Raw genomic sequence first — 23,700 nt, forward strand, 5'->3', positions numbered from 1 at the left:
TGCTGCTAGCTACTTAGCTTGCCATGGTAAGCTTGCTTCATGCTTGCGGCAAGCTGTCTATGCTATCTGGGTGTAATGGCGTAAGGGGTAGAGAAAGCAAATTAAGAAGAATTTTTTCAAATGCCACCCTCAGTTAACATAAATGTTAAAAGCAAAAGTTTTAGCCATGCAAATTAGCAAGCAAACTTGCCAAACACTACCAAAAATACTAACATCATGAAATTAAGTCGTCATCAATGTTCATGTTGACCTTTCCACGTAATCCGATCATCATATTCTGATCTACACCTGTGTAAAATAAAGCTCTCTCACCCAGCACAATATGAGGAAATGCTACAATCTAAAACTGGTTAATGAAATAAATTTAAATCACATTACTATGTTTGTTTGCTTACACTGTGTTTTATTTTATTTTGAATTGTTTTACTTTATTTCTTGTACATAACACAGTGGTGACAAATATTGCACCTACAGGAAGTAATATAGCATCACATTTAATAAAAAATAACAACAACAACAATAAACATAGCTGTCACATCAGTACAGACTTCATGATTGTACAAAAGAAGAGAAAAGAAAGGATATATTTAATCTCATTCCCATGAGATAGCTGTAATGCCAACACTTTAAACCTAAGTAGTGTTTTGGTTGCATGTGTAAATCCAAAATTCCAACAAATTTTTCATGTTTCTTTAAAAACCACATATGATCCAAGAAAAATGTGCATATTAACATTAATATGATAATGAATTGGTTCACTATCGACAGTTTCTTACTAGAAGAAGTACATGTAAAAAATAGGACTTGCAACCTAACAAATGTTTCAGAAAATATAAAATAATAGAACATTGATAATGGGCTTTTCTCACTTCTATCCTCTGGAAATCTAAATACAAGATATGTATTTAAAAAATACAACAAAAATGATATAGTTTTTCCTAATGCATTGGAACAATTAATACTTTCAATAATTAAAAATCAACATTTTAAAATTACCTTTCATTGTAATGTAATTCTTTCATAACCAAACATGTACATGCTCTGCTCTAAGCAGACAACTTCAATTGCTACTTAAGCAATTTTCACAATTTGATATGATATTCAGGAGAATTGAATTTGTTTCAACATGTCCCTGCTTAAGAAACAGGAAGAGAACAAATAATTTGTCATGGACAAAATGACATACTAAGAGTAAAAACACTTGCCACTCTTCGTACCAATATTTGCAAAACACATAAAGTGAGGTTTACCAAACCTTTGCTTTATGACAAAACTAACTTCAGCACAAACTGATAAAATGCCAAATCCTAACCACATGTGTTTATGTCTAAATTGTTATAAGGACTGGAGTTTATGAAAAAATGGTAGTTCCTCTTTGACACAATATATTGGATAGTTAAAACTTGAAAAAGATTAAGTTTTTTCCTTTCTTAAAGATAAGATTCCAATGGCAAGTAAAAATTTATGAAACAAATTTCATGTAGTGAATCTGCTTACTTCATGTTAAACACTCTGATCGACTTTCAACAATTATTATTATGAGGGAAGTCAAGTATTACTAATCAATTTCCTACATTTTCCTTTCGAGTTTACTAACTGAAGGGGAAAGAACAGGGATAAAATTATTTCTTCTGAATTAGTAAAAAACTTTAAAATGTACAACAAAACATCTTTCAAAACTAATGTGATATTTTCAAATACTGAATTTCAACTTAGGACAGTGATCTTATGAACATCAGCATATATAATGTTGTTTTACGAACTTGTCTGAAGAATATATGAAGAGGATTAAGAACAGCATGATAAAAATACATTGTGCTTAAGTAAGACTATAGAAAATTATGGAAGGGTTATACTGAATTTATATTCCATTATGCTTCTTCCAGTCTATAAAAGTTATTGCAATCACTTCAAGCGACACTTTTGTGGCAATTGGATACTTTTGTACCAAACATAAAATATTGTATTATAACATAAAATAAATTCATGAATAAGATTCTTTCACAAAGAAAATACACAATTAAATCAGAGGAACCACAGACTCAGGAGAAATTTTATAAGTTTGTATGAATTAATTTGAATTCCAGATTTCTGAAGCACAGAATTCAACTCAAACATTGACATAGAATAAATATTTTATGATCATAAATACTTGTACTTTAAATTCATTTTGAAAGCTAATTTGACTTTCTACATCTATGTAAAGTAACAACTATGCACTCTTTCTTATGTAAAAAGAGAACCAAGCAAAGTTTATTGTGGAAATGTTGAAAATATGGTTTAAGGTATAGAATAAAATTAATCACAATATTACTTTATGGCAACAGGAAAAAAGTAGAAATGATAAAATATCTCTCATCAGTGCACTATGTAACATTTGTAAACTGGCATGTGAAAAATTAATGTAGTCCTACATATAAGTATGTATATTTGAAAGAACACATCTCTCACACTTAATTATTGACAAAGCCAATAGAAAAGTGAATAAATAATAATAATAAAAAAGAACTAGAAATCTATCAGACGTAAACTGTTTTCAAAATGCCGAAGATGCAATTATCTACAGATGTTGCAGGCAAAGAATTCAAAATCCACATTATTATGTATTCTACTTATACTATTGATACTTGTCTGAACCTAGGCAAAGTTCATACACTAACATGAGCAAAGTACAGGCTTGTTTGAAAAATAACACTGTTTACATCCGCCATGAATGTAATAAAAAAAAAAAATGAAACTTTCAGCACTTCCTTAATAATACTGACACCATTTGAGTAGAGGACTCATCTGGCCATACTAATGCCTCTCCAGGCGAAAGTGTGAGTTTGAAAAAAAATATATAAGCACTACACTCCAGTATTGAATGTTGCCCAGAGATTTTGTTTTGACAGATGACTGACAGAGAGAACTACAACACGTGATTTTTTTAAGAGGGCAATTTGAGCACTGTATATATCAATCCAATTTGCTTGCTTCTGAACCCGCAGCATGAAGTTTTTTTTTTTAAAAAAAAAAGTCACTAAAAGCTGATCTATTAGCTGCCTGGTTTGTAAGCAACGAGATCTTCAATCCACATTCCTGTGGTTAACGTAGGCTGTCTTGGCAAACGAGCTTGCGCGTGTGTGTATATATATATATATAAGATAATAATAGAAAACCTGCTGATGACTGCAACACTTTACATTACACTTGGATTTCTTCTTAAATAGTTTCTTCCTTACATCTAATATCTTTTAATATATAAACAGTTCTTGGATTGCACTTGAACAGTCGAAACTTTGTTGCAAACAGCACAAATAATTTCTTTTTTAAAAAGCACCGAACCCCAGGAATGTATTATCTAATCACAGCAGAAAAAAATTATAGAAGTTCCTTGTTTTGCAAACTTATATATATGTTCATATGTACACTTTCCTGTATGGTAGTAGAAGTAATATATACACACATGCATGATGCATATTTGCAATAACACTGGTAACACTGGTCTTCCAGTTTCTTTTTCCATGTTTAAAATTTAACATGACATTTAGGGGCTCATCCGGGATTTATGAAGAGCGGAACACAACTTGTTTAACTTTTGTTTTGGGGAATTCCCGCAAATCTCGATGTGAAAAAGAGAGCGATATATTTTTTTACACTAAGTACAGCCACAAAGGGGGGTTTTGAAGTCACTGTAGTCACTACGACGCCGTGGAGTACCAATTTGTACCGTTCTTAAGAGCGTCCGGGTAAGAAGATGCCTTATTTGCGGTCGGATGGTACAAGTGGAATCCTGTGGAATGATGCGCGTAGAATTGTGACTGATCGGCCAAAGTTGAGGCGGCGTATTGAGCGTCCAGACCCGGAACGGTGGTTCCGGGATGCACGGCGTACACTTGGGGTTTGAGCGGAAGAGGTTGAGCTGGGGAGTCTCCCAAATACTGGTGCCTGAGAGCGGCTGCGGCTGCCGATTCCGCCGAGTACACGGGACTCTCGGCAAACGAGTGGACCTTATCTCTTGGCGATACCGAGGAGGGTGGAGTCATCGCCGAGTGGTAGTCGGTGTACGTCGGAGCTGCAGAGTAGGACACGATACTCGTGAAACCATCGTGCGTACCAGCCTTTTGGGGAAGAACGAACTGGGCAGCTTGATCATTGTAACCTTCGCTACTAGGAGGAGTGGGTAAGGTGCCTTGCATGTCGGAGTAGTACGTCGGTCGACTGGCGTGGACGTTGGCTCTGATGACGCTCTCCCTGTTGGCGTACAGCTGGCGCAGCAGTGCCGACGCTGGAAGCGGGGCCGAGGGCTGCTGAGCTCCTATCCACTGGATGGTACTCCGTTGCTGCTTCAGAAGGGCGTCGGCGCTGAAGTCCGTCGGTTGATCCGAAGCGTCCTTCAGCACCGGGAGATGCTTCGACATGGCATGCTCGAGGTCTTTCACCGAGGTACCGTGGTCGCCGCTGGCCGAGCAGTCGTAGGCTCCGTTGAAGGTTTTCTTCCACTGCGCGGAGTCGTTGCTCTGGTCGGTGTCGTCCGCCTTCGGGCTGGGTTCCGCAGTGACACTGTTCACGGCGTTGCTACTCGTCACGGGAGCCTGGACGGAGGAACTGCTCAAGCTGACAGAGTCCGGGCTGAGAACCGATCTCTTCACGCAGACCACGTCCTCTTCAGAGCTCGAACTGGTGTCCTCTCGAGGCAGTCCCTCCTCCAGCTTCCTCTTCTGCGCTCTTCTCCTGGCTTCGACGATGACTTCTTTGCTGGCATCTTCCTTGAGTGCGCGAACGTTCAGAACAGGAGCCATCTGAAAATATGAGATGACACTTGTAAATTCCACATGTGCAAAAAATGTGTGAGGAAAATTACCTGAACTGAAAATTAGCCACCCATTAGGTGTGGATTTCGGTGTCCCGACAAAACGTACCACTTAGGTTTTTACGACAAAACATACCACTCAGATAAACAGCTACCTGTGAAGGATCCACCAATAACTTCAAAATATTTACTCCGCGACAAAACGTACCACTTCAAGCAAAACGCTTGAACTTGCCCTTGACATGTCAGACATTCCAATACGGTGCGCTATCTGCCACCCGAATCAGCACCCAGCGAATTTGATCTTTAGTTAGGTTAGGTTATAGGTTCATGCTCCCAAATTGGCAGCCATATCTGCGATTCGCCAAGTGTTTCCTTCGACAGAAATCAGTGGGTGCTTCTTCCATTTTAAGAAATGCCTTTCGTGTAAAGTTCAAGATATATATGACTTTCGGTCGGGTATCGAGAGAATGAGGAAATCCGTTTCCATATACGCATGTGCGCCGCTCTGGCCTTCTTAAAAACGGAGGAAGTTTATGATGGATGGCTGGAAATACACTCTCATGCCCCAGAATGAGCGGAGCTCTTTTCTTTGATTACTTTGTGAATAGTTGGTTGCAAAACGCGGAAATTTGAATAACAATGTGGAACTGTAATAACAAACGACACGATTTTTGATGCCGTCCCATCAAATGGTAAGTTTTGTCGCATCGCAAATATCTCCCGCCCGCCCGCTAGAATCCCGTATGCTTACAAGAACCGGCCTCAATCATGCTGCTCGATCCCACAATGCACCAGTTTGTGACGTAGGTGAAACACACCTATAGAACTGCATGGACTATAAACGATTGAATTTTGGGATTTTTGGTCTCAGAACAAAATACTGTCGACTATGAAATCAAACGAGTGACATACGAGGGCCATCCGGAAAGTAGTACCCCTTCGAGCCGTGTGGAGTGCTAGTGAGGTGAATAGCCGCCGCTCAAGGTCAAACGACTTTAGTTGACTGTCTGCTCAGTGTGCGCGAGGTTTAGTAGCGCTGTCATTGTAGTTATTGTTTCTGTGAGTGTTTACAATGTTCAAAAAAATTGAAAACGCCGCCACTTTTGAAGTTAGGGCTGTGATCAGATTTCTCAGCGTCAGGAATGTGCGACCATGTGATATTTACCGTCAATTAAAGGAGGTTTATGGAAACAATGTTATTGATGAGTTGTCTGTTCGACGCTGGTGTCGAAACTTTAACTCGAGGAGGGAGAACGTCCATGATGATGAACGTTCCGGGCGCCCGTCTGTCATTACGGACGAACTGCTGAGTGCAGTTGACGAATTCATTAAGAAAGATCGGCGCGTCACACTGGATGAAATCAGTGAACAGTTCACTGATGTTTCACGAACAATTCTTCATGAAATTGTCAAAGATCATCTGAAGTATGGGAAAATTTGTGCAAGGTGGGTCCCTCGCTTCCTTACATTTCAAAGTGATGAGGAACTGAAAGAAGGGGTGACTACTTTTCTCAATGGACTGGCGGCAGAGGAATATGAAGCTGGGTTACAGAAACTCGTCACACGTTATGACAAATGCTAAATGTACATGGAGACTATGTAGAGAAGTAGTTTAAAGTTTGTTAACAATTACAAAGTTTTTTTTTTTTTTTTAAATATTTGTTAATTTTCTTTAAATTCAAAAACGGGTGCTACTTTCCGGATGGCCCTCGTAGTAAGTGTTTCCAGATCACTATAAGCAAGAAAACATGACACAATGTCCCAACATGCAGAATTATAGCACCCAATCATTTGTAATAATATATATATATATCCGGGGAATGTTAGAAAAAAGAAAGAAAAAGTAGGCATTCACACATTTTCAGTTAAAAGTAATGAACATATAATGAATTTTTGAATACAAAATGGCGAAACTTTTGCAACTCAACATTTGCGTTGTGTTCTGGCCCTGCATATTCTGCAATGCTTAAAAATTCTAAACGATAATCACTATGTTTACTTCCGTTGAAATCTCTCTCCCACCCACATACCATTTTGTAAGAAATACAGATTTGTTTGTCTTCTATCAACTAAAAGACGCATTTCTTCGTGCATATTATGTGATACTCAAAATGTAGGATATGTTTCTTATCACCTTAAGCGTCGCGAATAGCCGAAAGTTGCAGAAAAGTGACGTTAAATAACAAAAAAATGTAAATGCTGTAGTGAATTGCACACACGGAACGCCCATCTTACTACATCTGTTACCTTAAACATCTTCAATTTTATTTCGGGGGGGGGGTAAGTTTGCATTGGTATTGTTCAACATTACAATCATAATACAAACAAAAATATATTCGGTGTATTAAAGAAGTACCTTGATTATTTTTTTGGGGGGGAGGGGAGATGAACACACACACACACATATTTTAGTTATAACTGTTAAAGTCAGTTAAGTCAGATAATTTTTGAAACCTATTGAAAGGTCCTTTTCGGAGACGGAGACATGGGGCTGTAGCCGGCTAAATCCCTCCAAATCTGGACCTGCTCACATTCATAATAAAAGATCAGACTGTATACGGGCATGCAGGAGTTACTTTCTGAAGCACCACAGCTTCGCTATCCTGTACGAATGCAATTTCCACCTTAACCCTTCCAGCTTAAACTTTGAGTATATTCCACAAATTATATTTCCTTAAACTCCAGGCATCATTAGTATTATTATGATGTAACATCAGTAACATGCTACAAGGTTTTGTTGTCAATGAACACCACAGGATCTTCTCGGTAGGAAAGAATCAGTTTCACAGTTTTTCCCAACTTCTAGACAGAATTAAACAACTGCTGAGGAGGGAAAAGGGTCCTTTGTTTTGAGGATTTGTCATGGGAGTGAGTGTTCCAGTTCGAAGAGTATGGACGGCCACCCGCGAAGGTGAAAACCTTGCATGACCTTTCAGAGGATTTGATACGCGGTGAGTGGTTGAATTGGGCCATTTGTGTCTCCGCGTATGCAATTCGTCGGTGGATTAACCGGTGCAAAAACTGCACCAATCGTTTCATTGAATGGGTACAACATAACACGTCAGGTGCTGTTGTGCTTTTTAGACTGCTTCTGTGTGGCATGGAACAAGATGGATGCTTTCTGGGAGGAATTATATGTCCAGAAGTAGCTGACGTCAAGTGGAAAGGCAAATGTAACACGAAGCAACAGCAGCCATAAACTGCGAACAAAATCCATGGTCAATCGCAAAGCATCACTTGAACTGGATGTTTGAAAGTAAGAGATATTTCTTTGCGTAACAACTTGGCGTGTTTGTGGAACATTTCATGAGCATTCGATACTTTTAATAACCGAATGCGTCACTTACAGTATGTCTCAAAGATTAACATGAAAATTACTAGCGCCGCCAAGCGGATGGTTTGGACAGGAACTGATAAGGACATAATTTGGTTTCATTCCGAAGTCGGTGATACACGTTCGTGCACGCCAGAGAAGTTATATAACGTTGGAAATAGTACAGTACATGCAGTAATGATTAAATGGTACAAATTATGTTTATTTTAGCCTTTTGTACATCACTGAGAGTGTAATTATTAATTTGTCTCATTTATCTTTTGCGGTCTATCGAAGAACTCTTCAACTATGCCTCCAAGGATTCACGAGGTAACTATTGAATTGTTAGATCTTTTCTCTAAGAGGTTAGATTTTAATTTCACTGGCAATATTTCAGGAGCAATCTTAATTTTATATGTTGAATATACAGGGTAATTCAAAATGAATGGTGCAACTTTACACAATTATTATGACGTAACTATTTATGATAGAAAATCAAACAGGAAGGCCTCAATATAAAGAAAAAAATCTGGAAGTTTCCTTCTCACTAAGTGGGCTTCTGCTGCTTTGCCGCTGTTCCACCAAGATCGCTTGTGTTGCAAAATGGCTAGTGACCAGTAGAAGGTGTAGTGTGTGTTGGAGCTATCAAGAACTGATTCTCTCACAATGGTGCAAAGAGATTTCAACGTGCGTTTTGGTAGTAATGCACATGTTTCACCCTTCCGAAAGATTTGCCAAAGTTACAACTGTGAATTGTTCGTGTCTTCGAAATCATGGACAATGACTTGCTGTCTCGTGCATAGTTTGATCAGTATCGTTTGGATGTTTACCGCATTATTTTTGTAATCTGAGTCATGGGAGTAGAGTAAAACTTACACAGTTTTGCTTTATATTGATGCCTCGTCTGATTTTCTATCATAAATACGAGGGACATTCCGAAAGTAAGTTTCGTCATTTTTTCCACAGGGAAGCTGTATTACAAAGTGAGAAAACACATTGCCATAACAAAAGACAATCTTTCCTGAATTGACGATGAGAGGAGCAAGAGCAGAGGAGCGATGGCGCATGCGCAGGGTGCCGAAGAATCGAGATAAGCAGCAGACCGACGTGCCCGAGCTCATTCGAGTGCAAACCAGTATGGCAGAAAGACGTGTGCTGGAAACGTGGTCACAAATGGAAGTGTGTGCTGTCGTGTGCTATGAATGGGCACATGGGACTAGTGTTTAAGATATTCATCGATGCCTACAGAGTGTCTATGGAGACGACGTTGAGTGGTTTTGTTCTTGGACAACAATGCAAGACCCCACACAGCAAGGGTCACTGCAGAACACATTCGTCGTGTGGGATGGGAGAGATTGAATCACCCGGCCTACAGCCCCGATCTTGACCCCATCAGACTTCCACCTTTTTTTCTGCGTTGACTATCGGGACGTCACTTCGGAAGCAACGAAGAGGTGCAGCAGGCTGTGAAGAACTTCCTTAAATCGATGGGCACCGATTCTTACCAGGAGGGTTTCTTCAAATTGATTTCACGGTACGACAAATGTATCAATGTCGGTGGCGACTATGTGGAAAAATAGCCACAAGATTGTATTTTGTTATCACATTGTACTCTTCTGTTTGTAATAAAGCTTCCCTGTGAAAAAATGACGAAACTTACTTTCGGAACGTCCCTCGTAGTAACGTCATAACTGTGTAAAGTTGCACCATTCATTTTGAATTACCCTGTATTGCGTCAGGGTCCGATCTGTCAAAATTAAAAAAAAAAAAAAAACAGTACAAACCTTCCTCTACATACCTGAGTAGCCTCTCCCGGTAGGTGGGCTGATCCCTGAAGTTGAGTCACGTGATCAAGATGGCCTCTACCCTGTTCCCCGTGCTCTGAAGACCCGTCCTCGATGTCCGGCGGGGATCTGTGGGGGTCTTGGTTTGGAGGTCCGCCGCTACTCCTTCCTTCTGAAACAAGCAGTGTACGTTAATGCCATCCCCACGTTGCAGTTGAAAGCATATTTCTCATGTAAGAACTTAGGAACTCGTAAGAATAGGTACAGGTGACACTGAATCCTTCAAAATTTCCACACTGAGTGGTAGATTGGCTTAAATCTCTCCCCCCTTCCATTTTTCCAATCAGCTCAAATTTTCCTGTAGCAGGACAAGATGACGAAAATTGACTAATAACTAGTAAAAACACAAGTCATTTGTTTATTGTTACGAAATGCCCGATTCTACTACATTTTTGTAGTATTTTAGTTTGTTTCAAGTCAACTTTATGCTCAGACAAGCTATTCAACCTTCAGGATAAAATTAAATCAGATTCTGAACTACTGTGTGTCAGCCTGGAATCAAACAAATCCTTGATTAAAAGCCGACAGTATCATTACGCCATCAGTGGCCTTTTTTGTAGTTACTAACTACCTAATACATAGAATTACGAAAGAGTAATTTACTGTCACGACAAACGAATAACTTACAAAATAGGTATATACAGTTGGATGATTTTATATTATCAAGCAAACTGTCCACCAGCAAGTTTATCTTCTTTGTCTTATGCAAATAGCTTCAAAAATTGAAACAAAACGCCAACCAAGCTGCTGACAGCCTTTACACAAGCAAACGTAAAAATCCATTTCTTCAAATCACGTAGGATGAAAATAACGGACAATTTGCCGAGTAATATTTCTGCATTCCACCGTACACGCATTTTTGATAGTACAGTCAAGTTCAAAGATTTATGCACTCAAATTGTCCATCACAGTATTGGTCCTCTTTATTTCTTACGAATGCAATGCGAGATTCTGAAGGCAGAGGTTACCCCTTTAATATCACCACAGGGGTCCCGGATTCGAGTCCCGGCCTGGGCATGGATGTATGAGTCCATTCATCAATTTTCATCAATCATCAGCAGTGGCGGCGATTAGGGGAGGCAGTTGCCCCCCCTGCACTATGCTAAATCTTATCTACAAAGGGAAATGTACTGTCTTTGACCCACCGCCAGTTTTTGCACCTCGCCTCCCCGTTTTGGGACCCAATCGACGCCACTGAATTCATCACATAGCCAAAAGTGGCACCTAAAGCGACGTAAAATAAAGCAAACCAATCAATCTAATATCACCAGCGCCAATCTATCTTGTTAACGTGATTGAAAATTGTGATGGGGACAATTTGTCCTCATATTTTTTAACTTGATTGTGCACACGTGTGTCCAGTCATGTAAAAAAAATACTCCCCCTTATAGTCTTAATACTAGTAGTCTTATGGGGGAAGTATTTCTTTCCACGAATGTACATATGGTAAACGTAATGCAATTATTTTTCAGTTAATGAAGACTACAATTTTCAACACTTGCTTAAACATCATGATACAGATTGACAGTTTTGTATGCACAGAGAAGATTAAGTAAGTTAGATACCAAGGGATTATTGCGAGCAGCCAAGCTCAAGACAACCCCTCCCCTCTACCACTCAACAGTTGGAACAAATCGATGTCGAACTTGGCGTGCTCTTGACAACCACGTCTACATCAGCTGTCGTCACATAATCGCCTAGCAAATGGTGGCAGATCTTGTCCAAGCTGGCTTGTGCTACGATCCCGCCACCTGTGGACAACTTCCCAAAACCACCATCGGGAGGGACAATTAGGCAAGTGTGAACCGAGAATTTGATATCGAGAGGAGATTTATTGCTGTAGAAAACAAGAACCATTAGTCTGGGACGTTGCATGATTTTCTAAATCTTCAGGAAAAGAAGAAGAAGAATATCGGGGAGTACACTGTTTCCCCTAAGATTAGTGTCCTGAATTCAGTAATACGGTAATGCTTCAATAGACTGTGTACACACAAAGTGTTTGTTTCCGATAATAACCCTGCTAGTTAGACATATTTAGCGAACGCAAGTCTCTCGGTCTAATCGCGAAAATAGAATCGAGAACGAGACGATCTTGTAAAAATCGAGACGAGAACGAGAGCGGAGTCTTCGAGACATTGTCGAAAGGAGACCGAGGAGATGGAACTCTATAAAATCTAGACGATATCGAGAATTAGATATATTCAGGTTCATATTCTGTTTCTCGAGGGTTCGTAGAGTCTAAATGTGGCGTCCGACAGAAAAACAAGTGACCTAAATACGCAGTCAAAGTTTGCACGGTGACACGTTGCATATGTTATTTATCCAATATCGTTCGAGACTCGAGGCGAGGCCGAATACGAGACAGGCATTTACAAGTCGGAACGAGACCGTGACTGGTATGTCTCATCTCGATACAATTTATTTCTCCTAAATCAATATCAAAATAGCAATAAATCAATACTTCGAAACTCGAGACAAGATGGACACTTCCTCCTTGAGACCGAGCCGAGAATGTGACTGGAGTTCATATTGGTACCACGAAGCGAGTGAAAGTACATGTTTTACATACCTCGAGCACACAGCAAGGACTGATTACACAGTTGCCAAGATAAACACACTACAAAACGCCACAAAGAAATCCCTGCTCAAAAAAAATAACATTTATACTCCTACAATGCAAGAAGCACATAACAAGGTAATTCATTTTATTGTCACGTTCAATGAAGATGTCTACTTTGTCAAGATGAAAGTTGTAGTCTATTCCCGATTAAAATTACTACCTGAGCGCTAGTGTCGCTTGCAATATGGCCGCTCTATGTAGGATAAATCTTTGTTTACATTCAGGAGTAGTACGAAATAGCAGCGTGTTGTCATTGCTGGTATGGTAGAAAACGTTTAAATTACGCGATATTTTAAATATTGCGAATGCGATGTGAATTCCAGGAACTCTAACGAAGGTGAAGCTGTACTGCGAATGAAGCATTTAATTATGATAGGCAAAAATAACACTGAAAAAGCAGACGAAACTAATGTATACGCACTGGTTCTTCAAAGCAGTGCTGTTTCATCTGCACCTCATGTTGTACCTGGGGTTCTCGGAAATTATTTTAAAATAAAGGAATTTAAATTGACCTCTACTTGAAAAGCTGGGACAGGAGAAAATTGCGAACATATCGTTGCAGTTCTTTCTCGAAAGACCAGGCTATCCTCACTGAAAAAGGACATCGTACTGACTGAAACAGCAACATTAGCATGTCAATTTTCTTTTTCTGGTTACATTTGACATTAATTCATTCTCAAACTATTTTCATCTTCTCTCGACTTGCACCTGTTCCAAATTTCACACATACATAATACATAGACGCATTGGGTAAGGCGCTTCATGACTTTTCGAAGAAAAAGAAAGACTTTATTTATAAAGTACAATTTAAAACTTTTCTTTCATGGTACTATATATTTATCTCTCGAAAAATAACGTGAGCAGACTCGTGCATTCTTCGTAATTTCCTTGCCGAATTACAGTGTTATCCCCTATGCCAAAATTCTGTCAATCAATTACGTTCTCCCTGATTTATTAACAAATTTCATTTTGTTGATTTCACGGGGTGGAAATACATGAAAACTTTTCATTTGTTCTGACCCATAAAACGATTTAGAGCACAAAAAACCTGAACAGTGGACCTTACTCTCTCGCATATTCCCCATGCTTTAAAACGACTTCAACAAAACGTATCCTACATATACTCCGTCCCAGCTAACTGTAGAGCAGGCAAAGGAAAAGTGTCTGCGCAAGTAGTGACGCGGACGGCTCCACTAATGAACACGTGAGAAGAACGGAATTGCCTGGAGTAGGGGGAAAGTGACTGAAGTTACCAGCCTTCCCATCAGTGTCTACTGCTTCGTTCTGGCCAATAGATTTCCCTCGCTTCTCTGACGCTATGCGCCGACTTGCTCCACAGTTAGCTGGGACAGGGTAGTTCCTGAAAGTCCCACCAGATGGCATATAGGTTAATTTTAATCGCGAATTGGCTTTTATTTAGTTCGGGGTAACGTAGCCACTTAGAGCTACCGTCACCGTCAACTCAACTCATCATCTTCTTCTTACTGACCCTATCAACCATGAGTCGATTTTGGTCATCTTGTCTGAATTTTTTCTCAAAATTAATTTTGTCAACTCAACTCAACAAAATTTTATTGGAACCGTCACTGTGAAGATTTTTTTTCAGGTGCAAGAGGCCCACATACAGGTTAGTCGATTAAATACATTGTACGATCATTGGCTGAGGAAATAATTTCCACCTTTGCACTATTTCTTGCAAGTTTTTTTAAACTAAAGTACTGGGGTATTAATAGGAATAAAAAAAAAGTGTCCAGTTTTAACTTATTTGGCAAATTATTTTCATCTTTCTCCTTCCATTATCGTTCTAGACTAACTTACTTTGCTCAACGAAAACAGTCGTATCCACTTTGACAACCGAACAGTGCAGTGAAAGTTAAATTTGGCAACGCTTTGTGCTCTGGAGGCAATAATATGATTGACAGATTAAGAAGAGGTATTTTCAACTTCTTCGTGCAAATAATCACACAGATTTTTAAAGAAAACCGTATGGAAAAAGTTCTCGTTTGAAGAGAAAGATTCACTTAAGAAGCCTATTTGCATTTTCAATCACTTCGAGGGGAGGGGGTGGGGGTTATGGACAGTACACGCATCCAAAGACGCTTTTCAATTAAGCCAATTACACAGATTCGTTGCAATTAACAGAGTTGACACAACACGACGTGAACCGCTGAAAACGCTCGCAGCGCCTCCTGTCACAAGGTATGAAGCTCCCAAGAAGCGACAAGCCGAAGGGTTTGTATGACATTATCAGCATCATTAATGCAAATGAAGGGCCGCGTGTCGGGGGGGGGAAAGGGGGCCGCACAGGAAATTGTGTTTCAGGACAAGGACACTGCCTGAGATCCTGACGGGAAGGAAGTTGAAGGAGAAGGCGAGAAGATTAATACCTTCTCGCTGTGCCCGGCGATGAAATACTCCGACATGTTCCTCCATCTCCTGGATTGTTAAAGACTCTGACGACTTATGGACTGAAACAGTAATGCTCCTGGCGATAAGAACGGTGGGAAGGAGGGGGGCACTGCTAATTTATTCAGCAGGGAGAGGTAGAAGGTGACAGCGTGGGTGAGAAAGCAGTTAAGATTTTGTCTTTAAAAAAATACGATCGTGTTTTGTTCTGTTTTAATTCTTTAATGTGAAATGACGTATTTAGAGTGGGGTCCAGGGGGTTCGGACCCCAAAAGACTTCCCAAGTCCACAATTAAATAAGCAAAATACAGGGTGATTCAGAAAATGTTAACACTATATGGGAAATAGAAAATTTGTTTAAAGGAGGAAACTTTCCTGGAATGACACGAATTTTTTTTTTAATCACCCTACTGCTGTATAATATGAAGTTGGTATATTTACGCAGAACTTACATAAATGTAACTATTAGATTGTGATTATACAGCTTTGCGTTGACAGTGCCTGCGAAATTCAAGGACTTTTGCTTTTCACCCGATGTACCTAACAACGGATTTTGATATTCAATAAATAATCCACTTAATCCTAAATCCCGGCTTAAGCATAGGTGTTCTTTGCGAGTGTCCCTTCATCAATTTCATCATATCATCATTCATCCTCATCGTCGCGATTAGCCAAACCATGCAGAAAAGTAACGTTAAATTTTTAAAAATCCATTTAAAGATTTTTGGAATTAATTTCTTTGGTAAGACAGCTGTTTCATGCAGATATTAGTAATCTTAACTACACATATGACTGATAGATTGATTTGGTTTATTTTACTTCGCTTTCCTGCTACTTTTGATGAGGCTGAGAGATGATATGATGAAATTGATGAAGGGGCACTCTTTAATGATAATGAATACGTGCTCCTACACTATATATCTGTATTCTTTATATTATCTTTTTACCTGCTCATGTAAAATAATAATAATAAATTGGCATTCTTTAATATTATCAACAATTGGCATATTTATATTAACATTTAATTCTAAACTTTATTATTAAAATTAATATTTTAATATGTTTTACTATTTTTATATCTGTCGCAGTCATACACAAAATATGAAAATCCCCCCCCCCCCAAGTTCTGAAGTTTGCCCTCCCTTCTGCATTTTCTTCAATTCGAACACTGACTGTAATCAAAATGGTTTCTTGAATTTTTAGTGATAAAAAAATGTGTTGGACTCTGATGCCCCCCCCCTTTTTCAGGTAAGTTTCTCGTATGGCACGGGTAAGCTAGGGCAATTTTTTTCAGCGGAAATTAATGCAATATATCGAATATTTCAACGCTTACCCCCAGATTTCTAAAGTGCAATATTACACCTTATGTACTAACTCAGACTCATATATTAATGCCAGAACTGAAATGACCAGAAGTTGAAGTTGAAGTTGAAGTTGAAATTTCTTGAAGTTTTCTGTAGAAGTACCGTTTCCTTGACTCCCATCTGTTTTATAGTTGTGGTAATGGCGTAGTGCGATGAATTGGCTTCTGTTACCTCTGCAACTGTCGCTCGAGGTTCGGTCTGTGATGGCAGTTCAATTACGAACTGAGTGTTGTGGTCCTAAGAAGGGCCGGCTGAATTTTGGTCCTAAGAAGGGCCGTCAGAATTTTGGTCCTAAGAAGGGCCTATCTTAATTTTTGGTCCTAAAAGGGCCGTTTTGCTATGACATTTCGTATTATATCTGAGTTGTTGGTTGTCTGTTTAGAATATTTCTGTGACGAACTCGACGAGTGCCTGCAGGACTGCGACGGTTCTATCTGATTCGTTCTTCGTCTTTTCGATCTTGTCTTTCGCCGTTTTGATGAGCGTTCTTATTTTCTTGTCTTGCAGTTTTGCCAGTAACCATTTGATGATTACGTTTGTCTCTTCTTGCTCTTCAGTTGGAGCCTGAAGTGTCTGGCTATAATTCATGGTAGTCGGCGGTGTAGTCTTCGTAGGTGCAGGGACGGCGACAGGGGTGGGCACGGGTGGGCAATTGCCCACCCAAAAATTGCTGTGCCCACCCGATTGCCCACCCAATCAAATTTAATAAATATATACCCTTGAGAAAATGCGAATGGTTCAATAAATAAGTTTATTATGGTGTTCACTCCATGTATATTTTACTTGTAGATATTATCTATATTACAGACAAGTTCACATATCTTCATTAAATGAAAAGCTTTGTTGTCCTTTACCGAAACACTGATTTAGTGAATAGGTTTACGAAAGTCAGCGTAAATAATAAGTTGAATGGAATTAATTTAAGCTCTTCTTCAATTTCCTTAACTTTATCATTGGAAAGCGAAAGGAATTTCCAAAGCGTTTGAAACAAAAACTGTGATCCAATGCCCACTTGTATGCTTAAGCAGTTAGTAGGCTTAGGAGGATTTATGTATGAGAGGCGCAAATTGTGCAGAATATGATCAAGATTAGAACAGGATTATTGGCCTGAGGGCTGCAGCTCCTGGCCTTCACAGGTACGATGCATCAAATTGTTTTGAAAATGTGCCACATAATGAAAAGAAATAGATAATTGAAATGTGGCAAAAATAGAAATATAATTAATTATCTGTCTGCCATAACTTGGCCAAAACGTTATAACTGAAAATGAGTGCAGTTGGGGCGGAGTGGAGTTGCTTGATGTCAACTCCGGCCTTCCAGCCTGGGTATGATTAAGGTAATCTGTTAAACAAATAAAAACCTCTTCTTCGCGTTGTTTCCTCCAGCAACACACAAAGTTGTTTAGTTAGGTCTATATTGAAATATTAAGGAGAGGTAATTTGATACGTCCCTTTCATCATCACGATTTTATATACCTGTCATCTTCTAATTTCGATATGGTATCCAAAATGTTTTAAAAAAATATATATTCGTTCTACTAATAAGAAGCAATCACAAAAATAGATTTTGATAAAACAGCTCTGCAGGTTTGAAAAATAGCTGCAGAATTATTGACTTGATAATGAGTTAGCAACCGTGTTTAGAAACCTTCTTACATGAGTTGTTGTTTTAAGTCAACTTTATGCACAGATAGGCTAATCGGGACTGGACCTACAGTTTAAACTGGGGTCCGAACCACTATGTGCCTCCACCGGTTATTGAACCTGGGACCCCTTGATCACAAGGCGACGACTCTACCACTATGTCATCAGGGTGGCAAAAAATCTTCTTACAGATACATTTTCCCTATCAGTTATGTAATCATGTGATTTTTCTTGTGATTAAGGGACGAGATTTTAGAACTTTGTACTTCATAACATAATACATACAATGTTATTTATTTATTTATTACTTTTCGGTGATATTTTGCCAAAATGCCCTTCATTAGCCTAAGTAAATATTATGCGGAATGAACTAAGAATTTGATTTATACCCGGGTTCTTACTTTCTTTTAAATTTTGCTAATAAGACATTATCCATATTTATGTCAAACCCTGAGCTGTATTGGGCGCTCGGAATGCACACGTGATGTAGTGACACCTTTATCCAAGTTGGATTGATTTCAGTTATTGTGTATTAGTTTTAATGTGCGAATTAATTAATGTTTAAATGATGTTTTTTATTTTATTGCAAGAGCTTTTACTATTCATCCTTTTCAGTAAGGGGTTTACCCTTGTATTATTTTAGGGACTCGATTAGCCATTTAGAAGTAAATAAATAACAGTCTGCGTGTGAAACAACCTGGCAAACACACTATGATTGCATTCCTCAGTTCGCCGATTTCATCAACATGTCGTACGTGAAACTTGCGATTCACGATTATTGGTACTGCGCGACCCTCGAAACACGATGTGGACATTTTAGAATGAAGAATCTTGAATTTGAGTCCGCATTTGTTGGAAATTCTTTGTCTTGGCAAGTTTGTAAATGCTGTAAATACTTCTTACAGCCATAGGTGTGCGCACGGGGTTGCCAAAGATACCTGGCTACCTCAAACGTCTTCTCAGAAAATAAAGAAATATGTTGAACTACCACTAAAATAATGAAAATTATATCAGTGGTGAAAAAGTAAGGAATTTCGTTTCATTTGAGATGATCAGCTCGCTCTCTCCCTCTCCACAAAACAATGTGATATTCCTTTACTATAGTAATCAGTAAACACGTAGTAAAGAAATATTTTTTTTCCCTTTATAAGTCGCAGAGCCCCTTCACAAATCGGCCGGTAGTTTTTTCCCCGAGGACCGACATGTTTGTTAATGCAACCTTCCAACATTTCCAATAAGACTTTCATGTTCAAAGACTTTCATGAATGCTCTCTTTCAATGACAAGCGCATCAATTTTCAGATTTTTCTTGCATCTGAATTCTACGGTTTAAAATAATTATATATAACACATGGCATTCTATCGAGTGACCAGGCACAGCAATAAAACAGCATTATAAAACATGGTGAAACTGAACCTACAGATGTATTTCGTGATAGTGATTCAGCTGATAGTACCTGCACAGATATAGCTTTGTATTTATCATTTTCAATTGTTTACTTTCATTATTTAAAATATCGACACAGTGATAGTAAAACCTGAGCTAAAGTGATAACAAATGTTCATTCTATAATGTTAAAATTTCATGTTCAGATATCTAATAGTTTCTGTGAAAAGGAACATGAAGTTACGACTATTAGGCTAGCCTTGCCCAGATAGGTAACTGAAACTTCCCTTAAGGCACCCCAAAATAAATTAGTCTGCGCACACCTCTGCTTACAACATCGCAAGTGTGTAATTATTCTTTTGTATTTTGCCAGATAAGACTCCCAACTTGTTGTTTTAAATTCAAGTGGCAACCTTGCTCCCTGGAAGTTACGTCAGATCGATCGTTTGGTGAGTTGGGTTGCATATACATACAGGTCAGATTTTCAGCGCTCATAGATCAGAAACTAAGCACTTTCGAGGTTATGTGTATGAGGAAAATTTCCTTGGGTTTTTTATATCTGCCAGCATCCAAACGTTGTTGAAGTTGTTTTAGGACACCCTGTATATGTTGGAGGAGGGGGGGCATGAATGCATGTAAAAGTCATATAAGGTCTTACATTTATACTGCCCACCCTAATTTATGAATATACATCTTCTGCCCACCCGGTCGAAAATTTCTGGCGCCGTCCCTGCGTAGGTGGCTTCTCTTGTGGTAAGCTGAATGGTAGTTGTTTCTGTTGTTCCTTCCCATCATCTGACTTTGATTTTGGTTTCGTCTGATGTACTGATTGGAACATTTTACAGGCCCTGTAGTTGGCCGGATGGTTTCCTCCACAATTGCAGCATTTTGCAGGGAGTTTTCGGTCTTTCTTTTGGCATTCTGCTGTGAAATGATTGTTTGCACATTTCACACATCTTGGTTGAGCCTTGCATTGGATCTGGGAATGCCCTATCCTCTGGCATCTATGGCATTGCAGTATTCCTGGAGAGCGGTATGGTTCCACTTTCATCTCATAGTTCAGGGAGTGTTCTTGGCTGCAGATGTTTCGTGTTGTCTCTCCTTTGCTCAATGAAACTAGGTACAGCGGCATTGGTGTTTTGATGAAGGACTTCGGGTCTCGTCTCTTCATCTTCTGGACTTGTTGTACTTTGTAGTTCTGCGCTGCTAGCTCTGTCTGTATTTCTTTCGTTGATAGGTCGATTGGCAGATGTCGGAGTACTACTTTGACCGCCCTCTCTCGGCGTGGTTTATCGGTGGCGTAGCTGAGCGAGTGCTCTTTGCAATGGTTGATGAGCTTGTTGTAAGGTGGTCTGGTGTTGGCTTGTATCTTCATTCCATCATGTAGTATTCGGATCTTGGCTTGTTTGTCATCTATTATCTTTGTCACCGAAGTGACAAATTGATGGCTTCTATCTGCGTTGTATATGTAGACTGCTGGTAACAAGGGTTATTCCCAAAGAAGAATCTCCCCAGAAGATAATAGTTATCACAACTTGTAACAGAATATATTTGCATTTTCCAAACGATTCAACAATATGTTGAAGAATTTATGCAATATTTCATGATCAAAACTTACATTAACATACACAGCATACATAAGATATTTCATTTTACCAAAATCTGACCTGCCTACTACATATCTTATGTTAAAGTTCATGGTTTTGAAATAGAATTAGAAATGTATACTAACCTCCTCTATCGGCGTCCGGGGAACCATTTTCCGGGTCGTTTCCACCAGTTTCTTCCCGTTTCACGATTTGCATCTTGTCCTCCATTTGACAACAGTCCATTACCAGATTTTCGAACTCTCGCCCGCTGGAAATGAATACGAACAATTATTTTCGTCATAAAAGCATTTTTATGTATGTGAGTCATATATTTATTAATTACTTTGAGTTCTACTTTAGTATGCCTCAGCTTCCTATATCCTGGATACTTCTAAAAAAACAACAAAAAAAAACAACAACATAGTTTCAACTTAAAATATGCATACATATGAAGTAAGGTGGGCTATAAGTCAGTTGTCGTTAGACTTGTTTTGCCTAGCGTAGTGGAAAGTCAGTTGTGAACTTGACTAGTGTGTATTACCCAATGTAAGAATGCTGGGTAATACGTACTAGTCAGGTTCACAACTGACTTCCACTACGCTAGGCAAAACAAAGTCTAACGATTGCTAGTGACAACTGACTTATGGGCCACATTATTATGTTGATAAACGTTATATTACATTCATATTTGAACTTCCACGTTAATTCAAGGCCTTTACAAGCGCACAACAATATTTTATATCAATTCAAAGGAACAACCAACCATCTACGTAAAAGAGAAGTTTTCTCATTACTGTTCCTGTATTACTTGAAGACTAAAATTGGTAAACGCTGTAAGTGCCACAATAATTCAAACACGGTTTTCCACGTTAAACTGTGAAATGTGCCATGCTTTATAATGTGGTAAACGTGAAAAGTGGCTGGTAGCCCTCTAAATGGTTCAAAGGGCGTGTACAGAGGTCACTAGTGTGAACGTTCTTACGGGCTGATGTGCGGAACGATGTGATTTCCCAACACTTTCGATTTTGGCACTTACAGCTTTTACCACTTTTAGTCCTCACTTCTAAACTCTGCCCAAGAATATTCACGAATTCAAAAATCAACATCCTTCAGTGTTATAGCAATATTATTTCAAATCAATTACATAAGATTTACTCCATCTTTTACAGCAAACATCTACATAATTAATAAGAATATTGAAACATCGTCAATAACAACATTGAATCATCGTCAGCATTAATAAGAACATTGAAACACTGTCACTGAATCATCGTCAGCATCAATAAAAGAATTGCAAACATCGTCAGCATCAATAAGAGCATTGAATCATCGTCAACATTAATAAGAACATTGAAACACTGTTAATCATCGTCAATATCAATAAGAGCATTGAAAACATCGTCAGCATCAATAAGAACATTGAATCATCGTCAGCATTAATAAGAACATTGAAACACTATCACTGAATCATCGTCGGCATCAATAAAAACATTGAAACACTGTCAACACAAAAAAAGAACATTGTCTATGTATGATCTAAACAAAATTAGCAGTTTGTTACTTGATAATTTTGTTCATTGTCACAAAAAATACTTTGCGATACAAAGTGCAACTTGTGAACTTACCTAATGACGTAGTTGACGCAGATGATAGTTTGTTCGTCGGCATTCTTCGTGTTGCAAACGACGGTGGCACACGTCTGCATCCAAGTATATCCCCCGCTTTTGTTCATTAACCTATAATACTGACTCATAACTTGTCCCTTGTTGATCACTGAAAATATATCAATTGTAGATCAATATTTTAAAAAAATGTATACTCTGTCCCGGGGATCTATGGAGCAAGCGAACGCATACAAGTCGCTGAGCAGTGACTCGAGAGGGCTCGACCAATGGACGCATGAGAAGAGAAGTGATTGAATGGAGGGGAAAACGCAGCTGCATATAGATGACGCGTTTACTTGGTTAACGTCCAAGATCTGAAGATCGATGCCGCCACGAACGTGGGTGGGGATAAACAGCGAGCGAGTTGTTTTTGTCCAATCACACTCAACCTTCAGCCAATGGGCGCAGCTGTCATTCTGCTCGTCTACTCCACGTGTAGTCCCAGTCACATGACTGCGGATACGCTGTTGCCGTACTTTGCAACATCAATGTGGGAACGAAGAGACCGTGAGAAGGCGGAGGGACAAGGTGGCGTAGAGTAGATGTGTGGCAACACTGTGGGTTGAGAGTGTATGTTGCAGCTGGTGGGCGCGCTCTGTGGACTTCAAAGCCAGCTGGCTGTTAACGTAGCTAGCGCGTCGACTTTACCAGCAGTTTGAAGAGCGCACTGCTTTGCTCCGCCCACTCGTTTTCTCCCCTTCTCTACCGTTATACGCAGCCTTGCGCCATAGGTTCCCGAGACAGTGTAGATATTAAAACTCACATGTTGATAGCAAAAGAGATTGTAAAATAAACAATATCAACTTCCGTGGTGCATTTACTAGTGCACATGGGGGATTTGATCTTGTTTTTGTTTCTAAAAAAAACAATGAAACTTAGAAGGTGTGAGGCTAACTAAATAACTTTAGTAAAAAGGTAACGCTAAGGTTACCCCAAGTTCGCGTGACGGTTCTCGGTCTTCAAAACGTGATATGATGATCACCATGCCTGCATCCCAGTGATATGCGTCTACGCGTAAACAACGATAGTGTACTTTCTACACGTAGACTATTTTATACACGTAGATTACGTAATCT

At 39.1% G+C, this 23,700-nt stretch overlaps 1 protein-coding gene across 1 annotated transcript in view; it reads right to left on the minus strand.

Annotated features, from left to right (window-relative positions):
* Positions 1–406: 406 nt before the first annotated feature.
* trh (PAS domain-containing protein trachealess) overlaps positions 407–23,700 on the minus strand; it is a 736,895-nt gene continuing 713,601 nt past the window's right edge. The window contains exons 12-15 of the mRNA XM_083124916.1: positions 22,586–22,733; positions 21,104–21,228; positions 9,907–10,064; positions 407–4,781 (exon numbers count right to left, since the gene is read on the minus strand). Coding sequence (XP_082981042.1) covers positions 3,681–4,781; positions 9,907–10,064; positions 21,104–21,228; positions 22,586–22,733 — 1,532 coding nt within the window. The 3' untranslated portion in view covers positions 407–3,680. The remainder of the gene's footprint in view (positions 4,782–9,906; positions 10,065–21,103; positions 21,229–22,585; positions 22,734–23,700) is intronic.

This window comes from Lepisma saccharinum, chromosome 7 (assembly GCF_977018435.1).
Source record: "Lepisma saccharinum chromosome 7, izLepSacc3.1, whole genome shotgun sequence".
Taxonomy (NCBI): domain Eukaryota; kingdom Metazoa; phylum Arthropoda; class Insecta; order Zygentoma; family Lepismatidae; genus Lepisma; species Lepisma saccharinum.